A 22,786-nucleotide genomic window follows, 5' to 3' on the forward strand; every position below is an offset into this window, starting at 1 on the left:
CCACTTCCTCCCTCATCTCTCCCTTTCTCTGATCTTTATTCTCCAGGAGCTTGTATGCAGCACAATTTACCCTTTCTTTCAGCAGCTCTTCAACCCAGTATGCCTAAACATCCATTAGAAGGTGGGAGGAGAGGGGTATTTACACATCCTTCCAATGAAACGCTTTTGTCCCACTAATCAAAATGAGAATGTGATCCAATGCCAAGTCAATCACTGTACCTAAATTATTTCATAACTAACACATGTGGCCCATATTCTTTTTATCACTACTTGGCAGATAAAGCATCTAAGGCTCAAAGAGGTTATATGATCTATGCAAGGCAACAGACTTAAAAGTCCACATTAAAGCTTACCTATTAACTGCTGTCAAGTCAAATCATGTCACGTTATGCTATGTTATGTTATGTTACATTACTTTTTTTAAAACTTATTTATGTGGTACTAGGAATTGAACTCAGGGCCTTGAGCCCCAACCTCCAGTCCTATGTTGTCGTGTTTTTAACAATGCATGGCCACAAGTGACAAGGGCAAATGAGTGGTCATGACAGTGCCCCTGGTCCCTGCACCTTTTCTCTGATCTCTGCTTTCTCAGTTTCCTAAATTCTTGTGTTTAGGTCCAGCATTGTCTCCTGTCCCATCTCAATCTCTAGACCCAGTATGTCATCACTCAAATATCATAGCTCTACACTCTGAGTTTCTGCTGGTGGCCCCTTTCCTCTCTATAGTGCTCTACCTGCCCATGACCAGGATGGTGCCTTGGATTCCTGTCCTTTGGCTGGGGCTCTGTAACTTAGCTACTTCTCATTCATCCATTGTTGCCCTAAATATCACCTGACCCTCTACTTCTAATTTCCTTTCCAGTATAACTGCCTGGCCTGGAGCCCCCTGTAGCAACAGGCTTGAGAAGGAGAGTCCTTTACCAGAAGTGGCCACTCACTGGACTGGGTGTAGAGGTCTGTTACAGGACATGTAGATATAGATGCATGCCTCAGTACATAGGATGTCAGCGATCAACAGGAATCCTGAATTTCAATTAAGAGTCACCAAAACTCTCAACTAGCTATGGGAGGCCAAGGAGGTCATATAGTCATCATCAGGAGTCATGTGCAACATAAGTAAGCTGAGGGAGCAGGTCTTGGTCGAAGGATGGGGAAAAGAGTGAAACAGAAGAACACAGAAAAGCCCATGTGACCTGGGAATAGAGAGCAGGAGGGTTACCTCTAAGCTTGAGGCCTCTTAGCTTCAGCTCTCATGGGTCTTTTCTGAACTCTGTATATAAACTGGTTCTCAGGGGCTCTGCTTTCTTCAACCATAGTCTCCCTTGTATTTGAGTCCATTTTCAGAGGCTTCTGTTAGCCACAGTAAGACCACTAGACTACCTTCTTCCTCAGGGTGGGAGCTTTCTTCATGTTTTCACCTCTGGTTGGTGTCTTGGCACATAAAGGAAGCATATATAGTTGTCTCCAGACACTGTTCTGGAAGTGGAATTGATTGAGACCCTATGAACATCCTGGCCAGGCTGATTCAAGGAAAGGGGGAATACAAACAGAAATGAGTTGGGAGTAGACTAGAGTTCTACCTGGTTCTTCTTTCTTTGAGAATGCTGTTCTTATAATTACTTTGGGTCAATGTTGGGATAGTACATTAGGGTATCCTAAGGTATAACACTGTTGAACAGGGAAGTTAGAAAGACAGAGGCAGAGCCTGGGGATGCTAATACCAGGAAAGGGCCTGTGGCCACATCCCCAGACCCTGGACAAGCTACAGATTGACATGAAGAATAGCAACAGTTGGAATCAATACATCTTCTGGTTCCTCCAGTTGCTCTGCTGAGGAAATGAGAGATCCGTGAATGAAAGCAGCAGTGATGAATTCTATCTAGTGAACACTTCCTAAAGGGCGGGATCTGCTCCAAGCACTTGGCTCTCATTGGATCACTTTGTCCTTACAATAACTCTATCAGGTTGGCATCACTCACCGCTGCATCTCAGAAGAGAAAATGGAAGTGCAGGGGGATTAAATAACCTCTCTCTAGACTAACAGTACGAAATTAATGGAGCCAGGATTAAAACACAGAAAGCCTTGATTCAGAGCCAATGCTTTTTAGCTATTATGCAGCACTACTCATGAGCATGGGAGAACACTGGAAGGACATTATTCTAATAAAGGTTATACTACTGTATGTGTGCACTTGTTTCTCAATCAGATGAGGTAGTATGTCAGGATACACAGAAAATACTAGAAATCAAGTGATGGTTTTAGCAGATTAGAAGTTGGGTGCCAGTGGTTCACACATGTAATCCTAGCTACTCAGAAGGCTGAGATCCAGAGGATCATGGTTTGAAATCCTCTGGAGCAGAAAAATCTGCAGAACTCCATGTTCAGTTAACCAGCAAACAGCCAGGCTAGAAGCATGGCTTGAGTAGTAGATCGCCAGCTGAGAAAGCAAGCAAGCCAAGCAAGTATGAGGCCCCAAGAGAAAGAAGTTGAGAAAGTAGACAATCAGAAAAAAAAAGTAAAAGTTTGTAGACAAGTTATCTGTAACGATTTAAAGGAAAGGAGAAAAGCGTATTTGCAAACCCTTTCTTCCAGGTCCCAGAACCAAGTACACTGTTTTGACTTAAAGGACACCTGCCTGTCTATGGATTTGCCTGCCTCAGGTGGTACGATAATCCTGCTGACTGACTGAAGTAATCACCAAACAAGACCTCCAAAGACAAATTGATCTATGCCCTTGCCAGGGCCCACCATGTTCTGCTGTCTAGTGGTCAGGAAAGGCTTGAGGTCAGAGAAATATGCAAGAGGAAGAGGCGACTCTAGTGCAGTTTTCATGGGTGGATATTCAAAGTTCCTGGATTTGTGCTAGAGACATTCATGGCTGGTTTATCAATAAACCAATTCAGAAACTTGTTAGGTGCTGCAGACATTGGGTGGTTTTCTGAAAACATGAAAAGAGAATGAATACAGATTCTTCCTCCAGCCACAAACAAAATGTATAGACCTGCTGGACAAACTATAGCAAAACAAACTTCTAAAAATATACACAACTGAATTTAGGAAAGTCGTCTAGTTATTAGAAATGGGGAGAAAGGTCCAACCCAGAATAGTAGACAAGAGCTATGTGAGTGAGCTGTTGCGGGGCGGGGGGGGGGGGGTACAGGACTGGGATCCAGGCCCAAAAGAAGGCAGAAGCAGAGCAAAGGGACATCTCAAGCTGGTGGTAAGAATACGGGAAGGCACCCAGAATAATTGGATGTTTTTGCCCTGGGTTGAGCAGGAGATGAGAAATCTCCATCATGTGTGGACACAGTCCTGAGCATTCTCCTCAAGTGGACCTAAAGCCTCTCCTACATGTGAGACCAGAGTCTGTGCATCCTGCAGCGGTGCAGTGGATGGCACCAGAGAAGAAAAAGCAAGGTCACTCTATGAAGGCCTTCTTTCCACAGGGACTAAAGGAAAACCTGTCGAAGATGAATACGCAATCCAAAGGAAAAGAGCAGACTAGGGATGGGAGATGGCAAGCTCAAAGAAAGGAGAGAGTCCTTCCTAAAGTCCTGAGACAACAGGGTAATCGAACAGACAAGGGGCATGTGTCAATGCCTGAAGAACCACGGCAGCCATAATGAAGGGTCAGCGGTGAGGAGGAAGAGGTTGGATGAGGAAAGGCAACAAGAGGTCTGCTCCCAAGGGGCACCCAAGGGGAGAGGAAGAAGGAACAGGTAGTAGTTTACCAGTTTACTGAGGGGGAGCCATCAGGCAAATGTAGGACGAGGGAGAACAGCACCAGGAGCCACAAGGGTCCAGACCTGGCCTTCCCGGAGGAGATGCTATATGAATGAAGATGCATATTACTGCAGTCTAGGACTGCCATGTTGACTGTGGGTATCTCCCCAGGTGATGCACAGATCCTCATAAAGCAAAGTATCCTGTGTGGAAACAGTGATGTATCTGCTTCTTCCACCTAAGCTGTGAACTTCCTCAGACTAGCGAGAGTGATCCTTCATCCAACTCTTCCATCTTCTTGGGTGCTACTCTCCTCCCTCATCCCTCTCTTCTTGCTATACCAGTTCTCTCTCAGTTCTTCAAGCTATTTTGTGCATGGGCCTTTGCACATGCTGTTGTCTCCACCTAACACATTTCTCCCCTGCTTCCCTACCATTTCCTTTTGGGTTTTAGCTTGTCATTCCTCAGTGAGATGCTCCCTGACTACCTTAAAGGAGGCACTCACTTCTCTGAGGCCACTGTGTCACTGCTATTTATTTCTTTTTAGTTAGACAACAGGTAGTTATTTAATGATTTCCTTGTTTAAGTTTAGACTCATTAAGAAAGCACCCCTACCCCCATGGGGTCTGCTGTGTTATCTAGATTGACCCTGAATTCTGGGCTCTCGCAACAATTTTCCTTAGCTTCCTTAGTAGCTGGTACTACAGGCATGCACCAGCACAGCTGCACCAGTAGCTTGTATACAATTCCTAGTATGTAGCAGTTATTCAATAGTTATCACATATAGAAGTTTATAAATTAAATTAGTATCTATAAAGTTATCAAATAAAAATATGCCCTCAAAGAGAGTTGTGTGTGGGGGAGGGGGAGGGTACTGGGGTTTAAACTCAGGGCCTCATACTTGCTAGGCAGGCCACACTTAGGGCTTGAACTCAGGGCCTGTGCACTGGACCTGAGCTCTTTTGCTCAAAGTTAGTGCTCTACTATTTAAGCCACAGCTCCACTTCTGGCTTTTTCTTGTTATTTAGAGATAAGTCTCATGGACTTTCCTGTGGGCTGTTTTCAAATCAGGATCCTCAAATCTCAGACTCCTGAGAAGCTAGGATTACAGGCATGAGCCACTGGCACCTGCCTTGCTTATCATTATTTTTTATTGTGAAAATACCATACAGAGGGGTACAATTACATGAGCAAGGTAATGAGTACATTTTTTTTATCAAGCATTGTTGCCTCCTCCTTTGTTTCCCCTTCCCATTCCCCTCCCGCCCAAGTGCAAAAGTTGTAAAGTTCACTTTTCGACATAATGTCTTGTACATCTCATTGTTGCAATGGGTCCTCCTGTATCCCTATTTAAACAATTTGTTTTTTCCCTTCCCCTCCCCAAATTATAGCAACATCAAATACAGTGAAAACAGGGGCTATATCATGGGGGAGGGACATACAAAGCAACAGAGAAATAGCTTATAAATATGTTAGAAACAATCTTGCTCATTATTTTTAAGATAGGATCTTGCATCCTCCCCTGGCATGTATCTGGTCTGAAATCCATCTATTTTAAGCTTCTCACCATTGCTGGCACGAGAGGTTTATACTACCACATCTACTTCTCTTTGTTGAGATGGAGTGTCACAGATTTCCCATGTGGGCTGACCTGGATTCACAACCCTCCTGATCACAGCTTCCCAAGTGACTAGGATTGCGGTGTGAGCCACTGGCACCCAGCTGGCAGTCACCAACAGTGTTGCCAAGTTCAAGGGACATAGTTGTGGAAAGGAAAGCTCTAAACTCTGCAGAATAGGTAGAGAGAGGTACAAAGCAAATACAGTATGTGTGATCATGATGATGATGGAGGAGAAGTCCAAAGAGTACCTGATGGGACCAGTTTGGTATAGAATCAGTGGTGGCCTCCAGGAAGAGCAATATTTATGCTGGGCCCCGAATGATGAATAGGAGCGCCAAAGAGGTTCAACGCTTAGAGTTGCAGTGAGAAATAAGATCAGAGAGATAAGATGAGGTCACATCATAAAGTCAAGCTATCGCTGGGCGCCGGTGGCTCACGCCTGTAATCCTAGCTACTCAGGAGGCTGAGATCTGAGAATTGTGGTTCAAAGCCAGCTGGGGCAGGAAAATCTGTGAAACTCTTATCTCCAATAAGAGATAACCACCGGAAGTGGTGCTGTGGCTCAAGTGGTAGAGCACTCGCCTTGAGCTGAAGAGCTGAGGGATAGCTCTCAGGCCCAGAGTTCAAGCCCCATGACCGACAAAAAAAAAAAAAAGAGTCAAGCTATATTACAGAATTTGAACTTTATCTTAAAGAGGTGCCGTTATACACCTTGATTGACTGGGGGAATGGCATAATGCGAGTCATGTAGTGTAAGATGTGCAGCAATGATAACAGGGACAAGAACTGGAGTGAGGGACATCAAAAGGCGGTGCCTCCATGGAGGCCAGTGATGAGGGAGCCTGGACAGGTGTGGAGTGAGGGTGGATGGAACTGCATGAGCTTCAGATAATGCAGAATTGGAACAGGGACAGAGGGTGCTTGGTTTCTAGCGTGAACTGGGCAGTATTTGGGCCAGCAACCAACAAAAAACTAGGCACCAAATAAGCTTGCCAAGACTGCCTCTGTTAAAGCACAAATGGTACCAGTGGAAGAGTATGTTTGCATCTCAGGGAGCGTGTATCCACGGGTGCTTCATTCCCATTTCCACCCGGTGCAGGCGGCGTTCCCTTCTGCCTCCACCTACTTAAAATGCCCAGCTGGGATCTGCTGGGCTAGACACAATTCAATATTCCTTTTTTCTTTAAGCAGTTTATTTTTAATTAATGTCTACAAAATGTACATGTTCATGACACTCAATGTAATAGTCCAAGGCAAGGATGCACCGTGTGCTAATCAAATCCAGCCTTCCTTTACCCTCTCTCCCCCAGCCTCTAGTGCTCACTATTCTATGCCCCCAGTAAGAACATGTGCTATTTTTCTTTATCTGGCTTATTTTGCTGCATACAATGTCCCCTAGTTCTATCCAGACCCCAATCTCTTTGAACAAAAACCAGTTCAGAACGGATCACAGATCCAAATATAAGATCTGAGGATCTGGAACTACTAGAAGAAAACATACGGGAAGCACTGCAGATGCTGAAATAGGCAATGAGTTTTTTGGACAGGACCCTAAAAATACAGGAAATAAAAGTAAAAATGGACAAATGGGATTTCATCAATCTGAAAAACCTCACAGCCAAGGAAATAACCAACGAAGAGGAGAGACAATGTACAGAATAGGAAAAATACTTTCCAATTACTCATATGACAAAAGATTAATATCTAGAATATAGAAGAAACTTAAAACGAAGCCCCAGGGAATACAGTTTGAAAAGGACAAACTATCTGAATAGACAGCTTCCAAAAGAAAAAAAAATATCAATGGTCAACAAATACGTTTCCAGTCACCAGTAGAAATCAGGAAACACTGCCTCTGTTTCCTCCCAGAAAGAGGGACACATACAGATCCCCAACTTCCTCCAGCCACTAGCACCATTATTACCAATAACTCTGCAATAATTCCATTTTGGTAATTTCCTTGGTGTTTTCCAGTTACAGTAACATTAAAACTTCTACTCAATAGTACTATTATAGTTTTCCATTGCTAATGGGATTAGTAGTTTTATCATTTGTGTTGGAAATCCATTAGCATAAAATTTACCTCCAACAACCTTTTGTGGTTTTCAATGCCCCTGAAACCTGCCATGAACGCTAAGTCTATAATAAGGGAACACTGGTAAGCATATGTCTTTTGTTGGAAAAGAGGGTTTTTCATTTTCATCCTGCATGGATTGGAGTTCTTTGATAGAGCAAGTGACAGGATATTAGGTATGAAAGGCAGAGAAGTTTGTAGATGTGTTCAAAGAAAACATCTGTGAGGATTCATATTCTTGCTCCTTTTTATGTTATTATTTTTTATCTGACTCACAGAAAACTATAAGCTGTGTTCTTGCAGGAAGTAAGATTTAGGGTCATGAATCATTTGGAAGTGGAGAGACACCAAGATTATGCTCTCATTTGACTTCTGAAGAGGTTGGGGAGCTTGAAACATGGCCAGCAGAGGCCCCTTCAGTGCAGGTGGAGGACAGTAAGGTGGGTAAGCATCATAGAATGGCCTTTTTGAAATTATTAACTAGTTTGGAACAAGGGACCCTATACCTGCACAGGGCTCTGCATAGTATACATCTGATACTGTGTATAGGCTTTGAAGCTAGATGGACAGGGGCTCAAGTTGTGTGTGTATGAGTGTGTGTGTGTGTGTGTGTGTGTGTGTGTGTGTGTGTGTGTGTGTTTTAATCCCCCTTGGATTCCTTATATGAAGAACAGATATGAAGGAAGCTAACAATAGATGCCCAGCACCCAAGGCCCCGAAGTGTGGTGGCCTTGAAGTGTGGTGACAGACATTGACATATGATCCCCATTCGGAGTCCCCATAATTAAAGTTACTATGACTGATGTCGGGAAATGCCAGCCAGCCAGCCAGCTGGGATAGCCAGACATTGCGGTGTGGTATACAAGCCAGTCCCAGGCCAGCTGGTTAGGACCACACTAAGCAAAGAACTTTCCCAAACAGGGACGTTGTAAGGCTGGGGTCCTAGAGATGAATTTCTACCTTTTTTATTTTGTTATGAAATATAACCCATCATGTATAACTCTTGCTTTTTCCTCTCCAGAAACTTTGCCAGATGGTCAATAGTAAGGCTAGCATTACTATGAAGATGCCCTTGAGCTTGGTCTGATTTACTTGCAAACTTGAGGGTTTTAGCTGTTATTTGTAACAAATGATTTTGAGCATTGCGTCCCACACCACAGAGGGGGACAAGACTGGAAGGTGAGGGGTTGTCATAATCCCATGTTTGAGGCAGAAACATGGACCATTAGGATTCTAGGTAAGGGGCGCTACCACTCATTCCCCACTACAGGCCAGACAGACCAGCACCAGCCTGGAGGGAGCCCTTCTGACATTACTCTCTATAGCCTGAAGAGGCCTGGTAGCCAGCATCAGGGAACAGAGTAGCTAGATGCTGACCTTGTGGTGATTGCATGCAAGCCCAGGACATCTGGTCAAACACTTTGGTTTTCTTTCCCCCCAAGAAATAAAAATACTTTAAATCAAATTAATAAGAAACACAAGCTTATTCTTGGGCATGTTTCAACTCTAATCCAACACAATTCCTCAGGGGATTTCAGTGGAGTCAGAATGACCTGTGTGGCATTCAGTTCATAAGGTTGAGGAACAGCTGGGAATCCAGATGGTGGACTTCAAGAAAAGTCACTGCCATGCTAACTCCTCATCCGGCTCAGGAACATATTGTAAGGGGCACCTGTGGACCTGGGGCCTCCTGAAGTGTGTCAGGTGGTGTGGGATAGAAGCCCAACAAGGTGACTGGCCTCTCAGGGGCCTGTTGACACCCAAGCGTGGTTTGCTAGCTCCTTCCATCCGTTCTCCCTTTCTCCCTCCGTCCCTCTGTCCCTCCTTCCTTCCTCTCCCTCCCTTCCTTCTCTTTCTCCCTTCCTTCCTTCCTCCCTCCCTCCCTTCCTTCATTTATTCCTTCTTCCTTCCTCTCTCCCTCTCTCCCTTCCTTCCTCTCTCCCTTTCTCTATCCTTTCCCCTTCCTTCCTTTCTTCTTCTTTCTCCTTCCTTCTCTCCCTCCCTCCCTTCCTTCCTTCCTTCCCTTAGAACAAATGGGAAGTGGGCAATGAAGTATGGCTTCCTACAGGGCATTCTCAGGCCAGAGAGGATTCTGTGGGTAGGGACAGTTGAAGCTGGATGGTTGCTTCATAGATATCTTCTTCCAATGCCTTTCTCTAGTGTTAACTGGATCAGGTGGTTTTTGTTTGTTTGTTTGTTTTTTTGGTTTTTTGTTTTTCTTTTGGCCAGTCCTGGGGCTTGAACTCAGGGCCTGGGTGCTGTCTCTGAGCTTCTTTGTGCTCAAGGCTAATGCTCTACCACTGAGCCACAGCGCCACTTGTGGCTTTTTCTGAGTAATTTTATTGGAGATAAGAGTCTCACAGACTTTCTTGCCCAGGCTGGCTTTGAACCATGATGCTCAGATTTTAGCCTCCTGAGTAGCTAGGATTACAGGTATGAGCCACTGGCACCCGGCTAGATCAGGTTTTCAATGTAAGTCAAAATGGAATGGTCAACCAAACAAACCAAGAATGACAGGACGCTCCTCCCTCATCTCTCAGTGGTAGGAGGCTGGCTCCTGGGCCTGTACAACATGTCCTGCAGATGCTTCAATACACAATGCTTATGACTAAGGACTGGTGAATTTATCAGACATCTCAAAATATAGTTGCAAAAAGCATATGCCAATACACAAATGTTGATTTTTGGAAGTGGCCATTTGGCTGAGACAGCTTGAGACAACCCCATCTGTAAGGATCATAGTAAGGAAACCATAAATCACTGCTTTGAGTCTCAGGAGACCAGAGACATGCCCAACAGTAGAGCTACCACAGACGCATTTAGCATCAGCTGACCAACACACTGATGCAGGCAGGGAAACCTCAGATATGTGTGGCCCATCTTCTACTTAACACAAAAACCCTAAACTGAGCAAACAGCTTTTTTTCCAGCTCATTGTATGGCAACTTTCAAGCTCCTGGAAAAGAAACTCTCAGGGGTATTTTGCATTTCTGACAGTCAGCTAATCTGCTCTTTTTTTTTTTTTTCTTACCTGTTGTCGAATTTCTTCCTCCATCTTCACTGGTGAGCCCAATTCTGCAACTTGTTTGACGCCTTCACTGGCATAGCCTCCATATTCCCACAGCACATAGTTTTTGGAGTGGGATCCACCAATGATTGCAGACCAGTGATTGGCTCGACCTGAGAAAGCCAATCAGGATGCAAATGTCAGTATGGATGTGGCTGAAACAGGAATGCCTTAAATAATGGGGAGAGAAGAGTAATGGGATTCAGCCAGCAAGTACCCTTGACTAAGCATCCCTCTTAGACCTAGCAAACTGTTTGGGCCGCCTGCCCCCAGTGATTAGACAGAATCCCTATTAACAGTAAGCCTCGGAAATGTGGGCAGGTATGCTCAAGCCAGAGGCAGTTCAGTGGTGCCTTCTGTCTCAAGGGTCTTGGAGAAGGGAACAGTTGAGAAAATTCAAAAGGCTGATCAGCTTTGTGGGGCAGAATAGAGAGGAAAGGCTATTTCTGTCCAACTCAGAAACATTAAAGAACACAGTATGCCTGGAGAGCCATCAGTAATTTTACATTGCTGTGTCACAACCTGTAAAGAAAGAGTTAGGAGTTAGGAGTCGATGCTGGGGAGGTATCATGAGTCGTAAGAAGCCTGCCCATGAGTGGCCTTGCTAAACTCCCCTTCAGGAGTTTAGATGTCATCTGAAGGGTTCTGAGCAGGGGAGTGACATGATTGCATTTGAATTTTAGATAAATCACCTAGGCAGCGGTGTGAAGGATGCATTAGAGAGAGTAAAATTGGAGTGGAAAGCAAGGGAGGTGAGCAAAGAGGGGGAGCTATGGAGGGGGTGGGAGTGAGGGAAACAGCCGTTAGCAATTCTCAGCATTAAACACGGCTGTGTTCAGCTGATCTTAGGTACATTCAGTGTGAAGGGTGAGCAGGCACCCTTAAGAACAGCGTAGGTCTCCTGGATGTACGGTGACCAGGCCACACTGACTAGTGTGACCCTGCGGGATGACAGTTGCAGCAGAGCATGAGAGGAATAAAATCAAAAGGGAACCAGCAAGACCTGAGCAGGGCCAAGACTGGGGGACATTTCACCAAAGTCCTCAAAGGAGAAAAGGGGAACGGACGGTCAAGGTCAGTACAATAGTGGGTTTATGTTTGTTTGACTTTGAGGCATTGTCTTGCTATGAGGCCCAAGCTAGCCTCAAAATGACAATGTTCTTGGACCTCTGGATTGCTGGGATTCCACCATCAGTTGCTTGCATTTATTTTGGCATTACTATGACTATAGATGCATCCCTGTTCTGGTTCATTTCTCAGCCATTCATTCTTTCTTTTACAAAGTTGCAAGTTGAAGAACAGTGAAGGAAAAAAAAAATTGAATTGGATAAACACACTTGACAATTTTTGTTTACCGTGGCCCGGAGTGGGCAGAACATTTCACTCTACCATCTACCAAAAGGATTTTCAACAGGTGCTGGCCCTGTTTATACAGCTGCCATTGCTACCCCACAGCCTTTCCCTTCAAGAGACCAGACAAACATAGGCATCAAGCCAGGCTGCATTCTCCTGGCCCGCTGAGGGCAGCCCTGTTCACCCCAGGCAGATGACATCACCAAGCAGGTCTGCCCAATTGCTTGCTCATCATCTCCTACACAGCAGAAAGGGAATGCAAGCACCACCTTTATCCCTCTTCTCCCTAAAGATGAATGGAGATGCTGGTAGGGAGAAAGTCCTAGTTATCATCTGTGCTAAGAGCACGCTTGTGTAGGGGCAAGGACTGGTAGCTTGTTGTGACCTTTGGCTCATGATGGAAACACTCAGACCAGCTGCTGCAACCCTTGCTGCGTCTGTGCCATTCCACTGAAACGCTCCCTTATCCCAGGCCTGCCCTGCCAGTAATTCTGTACAGAGGCTCAGCATATGTTGGTCTCTCTGTGTTCTTCTCTTGCCCAGACTGGCCAACTCCTATTCCTCCTTCATAATGAATGCTTGTCCCTTGTCTCCCTGTTACACAGACCACATTTCCGATGATTGTGGCCCCACTAGACTGTAAGCTCCCTGAAGGAGTCTGCTTTCAGCATTTGCATGGTTCATTGCAAGTGCTCGGTACTTGTGAGTGCTCAGTACATTTCCAGAAGCCTTTCATCCAAACAACTAAACAAGGAGGAGACACAGCGGAGACCAGCCTTGTCCATGTTTGATTAATGTGATTACCTGCAAGTCTCAGGTCAGCGGAGTTCCTGACACTACTAAGCTAAAGGACTCAACTACCTTTCATGCTGTTATCTAACCAAACACCACAGGAAGAAGGAAAGACAGACAGACAGGCCCTGGCCTTCCAGCTAGCAATTTGAGCTCTAAATTCAATTACTTTATTTTCCTGAGTTTCAGCTCCCTCTCTTCTAATTCAGGGATGATTATGCCTGCCTTATTGACCTACTGTGAGAATTAAATTTTTTTAAATGAGATAATATACGTGAAACCACTACTGGCACAGAATAGACAATAATTACGGTTTCTTCCTTTTATGGTGGTTAGGGAGGTTTCAAACACCAGTAAGATGTGCAACCTGACCTTTATTCAGTATAAAAGACAGAAATGCATATAATAAGGAGGAGGATAATGGAGTGAGAATAGGCACTCTCGGGGGAATGAGGGATGAGCCAGGTGTGTCTTCCTGCTTTCTTCAACTTTCATTAGTTATGTGCCAAGCACAGTGGAGGCCGTGACACAGACAGGAATAGGATCTTTCTGTCACTTTCCCAGAGGGACTCAGTCTGGGGGTGGGGAAGACAGATGGATAAGCAGATTAACTACAATCCGGCTTGTCAGATTATTACACAACAAGAAAGCATTTAAGTCCAAATTCCCTAAAATCCAGGGAATTAAAGTCCAGTGGCTTGAGTACAGACAGAGAAGCAGATACCGTCACATCGCAATTGGTTTTGCCAGTTTGCTCTCTAGAACAAAAGGTCTACCTTCTATACAATATAGGTATTAGTTTCCCACAATGACTTTGCAGCATAAGACAATGAATTCAAATGTCAACACATTTAATGCCAGCCAAATAACAGATATGTGCAGGTGCCTGGACGTGGGGTGGGGAAACTGCTTCCTCCTGGGGGTGGTGAGTCAGGTACTAAGATCAGAATGAGTTTTAGAAACAGAACTGTTGTGTGATCCAGCAATCTCATGGCTGTGTGTATACCCAAAGAAAACATATAAGTGTGTATACATACACCAGTTTGGGTGGCTTTCCATAGGATGAGTTAAAAGTTAAACCAAAATCCAGAGGCATCAAGGTGAGAAGCTGTGGGCTGGTCCAGGGGAGAAAGATGTGGTGACCTAAAGCCATTAAGATTTGGCTTCAGGCTTACATTTGTGACTATTAATCAGTCATGAACCCCTCTAAGTTCACAGTTTCCCTTTTATGTATGTGTGTATTCACTGATGTGCTTGTGATAGAATCTGGGGTGTCTTGTACTCGGGGCAGGTGCTGTAGTCCTGAGCTACACTCCCAGCCTCTCCCACCATTTTAAAAATAGAGAGAACAGTTGCAAGGCTGGACAACCTCCCAGAGTTGTACACATTAATTGGGATGGTTTTGGAAAGAACTGGGAAGCTGTGAAAACTGTAGAAAACAAAGGTCTCAGTATTATTTCAGACTGAAAGCACTGTGGGAATCTATAAGAAGAGTAAAAAAGAAGGTACAGAAACAACGAAACTTTCCCAGTGAACAAAGGATGGATTCCAGAGACAGAATAAAAAGAAGGGAGGTGAGCAGACTAGGCTGTAGGACCGAAGAGATGAAACAAAATTCTCTTCACAACAGAACTAGGAGAATCAAATATCTCCCATCCTGCCTTGCATTTGATCATGCTTATCCTCTGGATGAGGCCCAACAGGGTTTAAGGAGCATGGCGAAGCTCACAGAACTAGCAAGGGAGTGCTGGGTCTGAACCTCAGGTCTGCCTGGCTCCACATGCTTGCTGTTTCTCCTACATCCCACATCTCACTGTGAGATCAAGAAATAAAAGAGACCATTTGTGCTGGGAATGTGGCTTGGTGGTAGAGTGCTGGCCTAGCATGCATGAAGCCCCAAGTTTGATTCTATAGTACCCCATGAATAGAAGCCAGAAGTGTTGCTGTGGCTGAAGTGAGCATAGCCTTAGTACACAGAGGCTCAGGGAAAGAGAGCAGGCACTGAGTTCAAGCCCCAGGACTGGCAAAAAATAATAATAATACATTTTTTTTTTTAAAAAGAGACCATTTAGAGGCCCACAGAGTAGGAGGGCAATGAGATTGGATGGAACACAATGAATGGACTAGTTGGAAGAGTCATGAGTGGCCATGTGGCCAATAGCACAAACAGGGGGAAGTGTGCTGAAAGATTTCATTTGGGAAGGATGATGCAATAGTGAATGTGCACTGAGCCTTTCCTATGTGTCCAGCGCTAGGCAGAGACCTACCTTACCTCCATCATTATTCAGACACAGATGCTATCACATTTTCCCCTGTGAAACTTGGACTTAAGGAGTGCAACCCAAGGCCACAAAAATAGGTGAGTGAAGATACTGGGTTGAAAGTTGGGTCTGTCTGATGCAGGACCAATTCTTTTCTACACACTACCATGAAAGGCACCCATGGAAGGAAGGGGCACGAAGATAAAGAAGAGGCAAGGACAAAGGGCTGATCACTCTCAATTTCAGTTTCTTCATCTGTAAAGGAAGGGGAGTGTCAGGATCAGACTCCTAGTGCTATTTCTGAGGCTCAAGTCCATGAAACAGTTGCTGGCACATGAAATGCCCTCCATTTCTAATAAATAAAATTAAATAAAAGTGGGAGAGGACAAATCCAGACCAGTTTCTGGAAGCCGTGATAACCCAAAGGAAACTTTATTGGGTGATTAAAAACTAGTGGGTGGAGAAGCAGAAACATGGTATACAAGGATCTGAGTCAGGAAAAATGGCAGGGAATCATCTAATGGGACTCAATGGTCTGGGGCCTATGGAATGAGATGGCTTGGGAGAGCCCAGTTAGCTGGAAGAAGGAGGTTTGTCCTAGACCATCCTCTAGGAAATAAGGAAGTAGAGAGAAAGAAGAACCTGGTATTAGGAGGCCTAGAGAGATAAGGATGAGATTGATGCTTGTGGCTTCCTGAAAAGAAGAATCAGGGAGGCCAGCTCTCAGATCCTTGTAAAGTACCGGGGCCCTGATCTTTGAAGTCTGAAGCAAAAAAGCAAAGACCAATGCCTTTATGTCTCAGGAAAGGACACAGCTCCTGGAGTTAGCCTGGTCTTCACTGGTTCCTGTGGCACATACTATCTGAGCCTAGATGTTGATTCACAATAAAATTTCCCTTGGATGAAGCTTCCAGGGTACAGAGGCAGGTAGGAAGCTAGAAAGAAGAAATGAGTCGATGTGTGAGTCTCAGATGGTGATGCCAGCCAAGTACATTTATATAAAATACAATTCTGGGGAGAGGCCTTGACTACATTACAATAACAATACAATAAATTGTTATGGGGATGAGGCCACCTTGTCAGATGAAGAACTGAGTACAACACAAAGTCTGACTCTTGCTCATGTAAGAGGGAATTCCTGCTGCCTGATGGCCCAGTTGGACCTTTATTATGTCCCTGTCTTTGGAAGCTAAAATACTGGATTTTTCTAGGTCTGTTTCTTTCTTCTTTGGTTTTTCCTGTCCTAGTTTGGACTCAAAGACTTCATACTTGCTAGGCAAGTACTCTACAGCTGGAACCATGACCCCAGCCTTTATTCTTTTAGTTATTGCTTTCAGATAGAATTTCATGTTTTTTGTTTGTTTGTTTTGCTTTGGCCAACCTGAGCCATAATCCTACTTATACTTCCCATATTTTGGGATTACAGGAAAATGCCATTACATATCTCTTGTTGTTGAGATAAGTGTCTTGCTAACTTTTTACCAAGTCTGGCCTAGACTGGTGATCCTCCTGATCTCTTTCTCTCCAGTATCTGGGATTATAGACATGAGCCATACCACTTGGCTGTTCTATTTTTAATGCATTTTTTGTTATTATAAAGGCAATGTACAGAAGGGTTACAGTTACATAAGTCAGACAAAGAGTAAATTTCTTTTTGAACAATGTCACCCCTTCCCCTCACTTTCTGTTTTTCTGACTCTTCTTGAGGCTTAAGCTTATTAGTTTTCAGACTAGAAAACTAATCAGTTCTCCTGATTTTTCAAACCTAATCTTGACTAGATCCATTGGCTCTCCTTGGCATCCAGCTTGCAGTTGTATTTTATCAACTGCCATATTCCAGTGCTCCAGTTCCTTATAACAAATTTCTGTCTATATGTGTGTACATGGCCTATTGTTTCTTTGGAGAAACTTAATACAGCAGGAATTCATTGATCACCCAGGTTTCCTAGCCAGTGGCTACAGTTCCCTGACAATCCTTATCCTGTAAAAACTTTCTATCTATTTCCTTGATAGCTACACATAGTGCTTCAAGTAAGAATGCCCTACAGCCTCAGTGACTGGATGGTTCAATCCCTTACTGTCCACACTCAGCCTCACTCATAGTACTGTCAACAAATCACTGCTCTTGACCCTAGTTGGGCTTTTGTGACTTTGCTGTAGTAGCAATACCAAACACAGATCTTCCAGTATCCAAGTTCCTCATCCTCTTTTTCTTTATCTAGTAGGCGATCTTGTCACTTCTACCTTCTGTAAAGACCAAGGTCAACCATTCCACGGACTTATCCATGTACCATGTGGCCAATGGAAAAATATGGCGGGCTTGCAAATTCTATTCATAAAAATTATCTTGCAGCTTACTTCCCTTTGACCATCTTGTTCTCATCAGATACAAGCCCAGGATCTATCTAATTTATAATAACTTAGATTTGCCTATAGAACTTGGCTGCTGTTGGTTTACCCCTGGGTGCTGTCCAGGACACAGATTATTCTTGCCCTCTTGCTGTTCCTGCTCTTGGCTGCTTTGGAAATGCATACTGGATCTAGCCATTGTGCTTTTTTAGGATCCCATCACAGGATACTACAATGTGGGAGGAACTCTAAATTAGGTTAGAAATTCCTCAATTTTCTATCTTTCTGATTTCTTCATTCATATCTTATTTTCCTGCCTTATCAAGAACTTTTCCATTCCTGAAAAAACTTTGCACTTATGAAATTGGTTACGTCTCCGCCCCCTATTTTCTCCAAGGTATTCAATAACATAATTCTAGTCTACTCTACTAATTCATTAATGAACGTTTCTGGTCTGTTACTATACATGAAATCAGGATCATCATGCCACAGGGGCTGGTTTTTATTCTGATAAAGTTCTGTATTTTTCATACCATCTATGTATTATTTATAACTGCTTTCTTATTACAGTGGCAGAGTTGAGTAATTATAACAGGCAATTTGGCCTGAAAACACTAATCCTTTGTGAAAAAATGTTTGCTAAAACTTGGGCCAGGCCTTAGAAACTGATATAAATCAGACTTGATCTCGGGTCTTTGAGATGTTTAGTATGGAGGGTAAGGTAAAGGGCATGAAGGAGAGTTCTTTAACAGTCAACTGTATTAAAATGTGTGATGATACTTTGACAAAGACAACACTGAATTTTTTTTTTTTTCTGGTCATGGTTCTGAACTCTGAGGCGCTGTTCCTCAGCTCTTCAGCTCAAGGCTAGCACCCTAGCTACTTGAGCCACAGCACCACTTCCAGCTTTTTCTGCTTATGTGGTGCTGAGGAATCGAACCCAGGGCTTCATACATGCAAGGCAAGCGCTCTACCACTGAGCCACCTTCCCAGCCCCAACACTGAATTTTAAAATATAAATAGGGAGACACTTAACATAGAGGGCACTAGGGAACCAAAGCTTCCTGGAGGAGATGGGAGCTGATTTAAATTCTGAAAGATAAGTAAGAGATGATAAGGCAGATAGGCGAAAACTAATTTTCTTCCCCAGAAGGACAAGTAGGTGCAAACAGAAAGGCATAAAAAATATCACAGGTGCCTGGTAGACCATGAGGTCACATGTATATGTGTGTGTGTGTGTGTGTGTGTGTGTGTGTGTGTGTGTGTGTAAAGAATCAGCTTGCACCATGTCCATCATGAAATAGAAAATGACTAGACAGGTATAGAGGCAAAAAAATGTGACCTTAGATATGTGAAAGTAGCCAGTAGGAAGTTTCTGAGATGACTGTGCTGGAATTAACTTGCAAGGACTGTAAAGAAACTACCATCAATATGTCTGAGAATTTAAAGATGGAAACAATAAGTGAGCACAGGGGGAAGTCAGGCACATTATAAAGGGGTCCAAATATCTTAATAGATAATTTCTACTTTCATCTTGATGGCAAAGTAGAAGAGAGAATAAGATAATCTTGTCTACAGATAATCCCCAAATCTATATATGCTCCCTTGACTTATGCTTCTGACTTTGATGGAGGAAATGGAATTGATTATCCCTGTAGATGTAGTAACAATAAAACTGAGTAAAAACACATGATGTACCAGTTTTCAAAGGTTACAAAATGGACAGCAGAGCTTTATGATAGCCAAGAGAAGGGAAGACATAGCAGGTGAGACTGTGTATACACTGGATTTCTGCCAGGGACACAAGGAGGAAGGTAAAATGGCTGGGCTGAGAAAGTAAAAATAGGAATTGGGACTCCTGAAATCAATAGGACGTATGGGACAGAATGCCAGAGAAGGGGCAGGCATTACAGAGAACAGCATCAGAAATGTACATGGATTTCCCTTCATCTTTGACCTACCACAAAGCTGTACATATGTAGCCTGATGTTAGGTCAAAGATTAGGGCTACATGATTAATTCTATAAAGACTGCCAGGGAACAGCTACAAGAGAGCTTAGAGCTGAACTGCAGAGGTTACTCATTACTGGAGATTTAGGGATTTGAGTCACTTATTTTAGAGAGACTTTGTAGACTACTCCGAACACTTAGCTGAAAATCCAAAAAGGCTGTAACTTATTGGTAAAATTACTTTAGCCCTATAATAAAGGCTACCTGGACTTATCCTTACAAAACTTAGTAAACAAGCCTTGACAGGGAATCAAGCAGATTTATCAATAAACCTGAGCTACACTCCATATTCTTTAAAGGAAGACTAAGAATCTAAAAACCCAACAAAGAAGCCTTTACATCATGCAATTAAAAAATAAGCAGGCATGTATAAAAGAAATGAATTGTGAGCTAAAACATGGAAGGAACAGCCAATACAAAGAGTTTCTTACATGACTGATATATTGGAATTAACATAAAGGACTGTGAAGCCAACGCAATCAATATATTTGAGGATTTAAAGATGGACACAGTAAGTGAACATATGGGAATCTTAGCAGAAAATAAAGCATTCAATAAGGCTAAAACGAAATTCCATAGCAACAAAAAAAATCTTCATTTGGCCATAGTGAAGAAAAATATCAGAAACTGAAAGATAAGGTAACATAAACGTAATTCAAAAGAAATTTCAAAGTAGAAAAGAGGCTGAATCCTTCTGACCTTTGGAATAAAACTAAATGGTTTCAGTGGAACCCCCACAGGATAAGACAGAAAGATTAGAAAAATATCTTAATAAACACTTAAAATTTCCCCAAATTTTATGAAAAACATCAACCTGCAGATCCAAGAGGATCTAAACTTTCAAAAGTACAAAAATAAGGAGAATGATACCTACGGCCAACTGAAAATAAAACAAAAAGGAAAAAAGTTAAGAAAGAAAACACCAAAGCACATCAAAACATGATAGAAATGAAGAGAAAATCTTGGAAGCAATAAAAGCCACATTGCAATGAGTAAAACAAAGCTCAGAGTGACTGCTTCTAAAGTTAGGCAAACCAGAAGAACAGGAAATGGCACCTCTAAAATTTTAAAAGAAATACAATTCATCATCCTAGAATTCTATCTTGCCAAAATATCCTCCAACAATGATGGTAATAGAAAACACTTTTTTTTGATAAGTGAAAGCTGAGTGAAAATATTACTAAGGTGACTGTCATATATGAAATATAAAGGAAGCTCTTCAGCAGAAGGGAGATGAAATCAGACTGCCGTGACTATCTTCATGAAGAACTGGAAGAGCGGGAAACTGGAGTGGTGTGGGAAGGTGCACCCTGCATTTCATTCCACTGCAGTTTCTTCAAGAGATTCATGTTTCCTAGCGCTTGCTGGAAACCAATCAAGGCTGCTTCTCATAAAAGTAAGTCTTCTATGGAACAAGACCTTGCGGCTAGCTCCCTGTTCTGCTTCCTTCTCCTCATCTTTTTCCTTGTGGTCTGAACTTGAGCTTCCATTGCTCAGTTTACCTGCGTTTACCTGCTCTGGCAGGTTTCCCAATGGTTATTGGGTTAATGGTTATTATGGTTATTGATTTAATCTTTGAAAAAGCCTACTTTATGGATTTAGGAAGTTAAAGCACAAGAAGAGTAAGTGACTTGTCTAGGGCTACCCAATTAATAAGTGATAGAAGCGGGGTATGCACTCAGTACATGGTCTGGTCTTCCTGGAAGGATGGAAGGCTTGTACTGTACTGTGTAATGTGACAGGTAGTGGCCACAGATGATTACTTAGCACTTAATGTGTGCCTGTTGACATGCATTTTCCAACTTACATCATTTTAGTTAAGTTTAGGTAGCCACATCTGTCTGGTGGCCACCATATTGGACAGCACAGCCCTGGATCTGGAATAGGTCTGAGCACTGCTAAATGTTAGACCAATGGTATAAGTAGCCCCTTCTGGGAAGAATGGATGGGAATCACAGTGACAGATAGGAGGTTGTAGGACACACTTGCACTTAAACTAACATGTCTGGCACCCAGGCAGGCAGGTAAGTGTGAGCACACTCATGCTGTGTTTTGAGTGTCCACTTCAGGTGCACCATGCTTTCTTTGCATTTACTGTCTCATGGTCTTCTCCAAAGCTCTAACAGATAAATGCCTGGGTATAGGGAAGTTCATGCTCCTGAAGACATCCCTTGGCCAGGGGAGAGGGGCAGGTGCTAAAAGACAGTTCTAGTGGCACTTCCCAGAGGTATACCTATGCTGGTGACTGCAATGGTACAAGTGTAGGCTGATTCTTCTTCTTTGTCACTTTCTTATTTTTTCCCCTCTTACTTACCCCATCTCCTCCTACCTGAACTACCTAGTTATTAGCTCAGGGTCAGCTCTGCGTGGTACCCAACCTAGACATGACATATCCAATTAAATTTACATATCTTGGCCCAGGAAACCATAAACTAATCGCAATGATTGGGCAAGGGCCAGCATGGGGGTGGGTCCTTTAGTTTCTGAAAAGAGAGGACAGGTGACCCTTCTTCCCCAAATAGGGATGTTGTCTTCTTCTCACTGTCACTGCTATCATCACCATCATCAATATCACAATCACCACCACTGCTGAGCATATTCCCTGTATCACATACTTCATAGGTCATGGTTAATGTCTTCCTATTCCCATGGTGGTCCTACTAGGTAGGTTAGCATATCTGTGTTATAGATGTGGGGACCTAGTTATTAGTAGGTAGCAGGGCTGTGATTTGCCAATGGGCCAAACTAGAGACCAGGCTCTCTTCATTTCCCAGTTTGAGTCAAGTCAAGTCATTTTGATGTCACCCATTGCTATGATTAGAATCAGCTCTTGGTATGGAGGTAAGAGGAGGTGATGTGGGATGGTCTACGTAGTCCCCATATAACATTGCAAGTGCTGCCTTCTTAGTGTTCGCCAACTTCAGTTTTCTTTGGACTCAGCCTCCTTCACCCAAATTTTCATGATCTTCTGACTCTTGATTTATTTAGATCTCTATAAAGCCCAGCCAATCACTTGAATCTTATTTTAGAGGCAAAGAACATAATTTCAGGGAAGCACCAAACTCTAATGCCAATTGCTCCTCTTGAGATGGCTGAAGGTTTATTGTACATTGACAAGTAACACTGGGATTATATATCTGGAAAGGGAACTTTATTTACAAGTGTCCTTCCAAGCTGACTTTGCCATATAAACATTGTTATATATGAGAGAGAGTCTGTAATTCTGGACGGTTTCCCAGTGTTTAATATACCATTAACACCTGAGTTTAAAGCCCCTGGGAAGGAACAGGAGCATTCTGAGTGATAAATCCTAGCAATGTTTATCTAATTTAAAAAATCTAGGGGCTTGTATTTAAAAGCTTTGCAGGAGCAGTAAATAATTTCACATTGTTTGTTTTTTAAGAGTGTGACACAAAAAAATGGACTCTTCCCACGATCGATGCATTTTCCAGGTTTGAATCTTAATTCTGTCAACTAAGTCCAATAAATAAGCAAGACACTGTTTTTTTCTGTGTTTAAAAAGTTTTTAAACAGCA

General features: G+C 43.1%; 1 protein-coding gene across 2 annotated transcripts in view; it reads right to left on the reverse strand.

The window, feature by feature from the left end:
- The window catches only part of Spon1 (spondin 1), a 265,873-nt gene that overhangs the window by 92,005 nt on the left and 151,082 nt on the right, over positions 1–22,786 (reverse strand). For both annotated transcript variants that reach the window (XM_042691690.1, XM_042691689.1), the window contains exon 6: positions 10,450–10,598. In XM_042691690.1, the coding sequence (XP_042547624.1) occupies positions 10,450–10,598 (149 nt within the window). The remainder of the gene's footprint in view (positions 1–10,449; positions 10,599–22,786) is intronic.

Source organism: Dipodomys spectabilis, unplaced genomic scaffold (assembly GCF_019054845.1).
Source record: "Dipodomys spectabilis isolate Male_0828 unplaced genomic scaffold, ASM1905484v1 ptg000145l, whole genome shotgun sequence".
NCBI lineage: Eukaryota > Metazoa > Chordata > Mammalia > Rodentia > Heteromyidae > Dipodomys > Dipodomys spectabilis.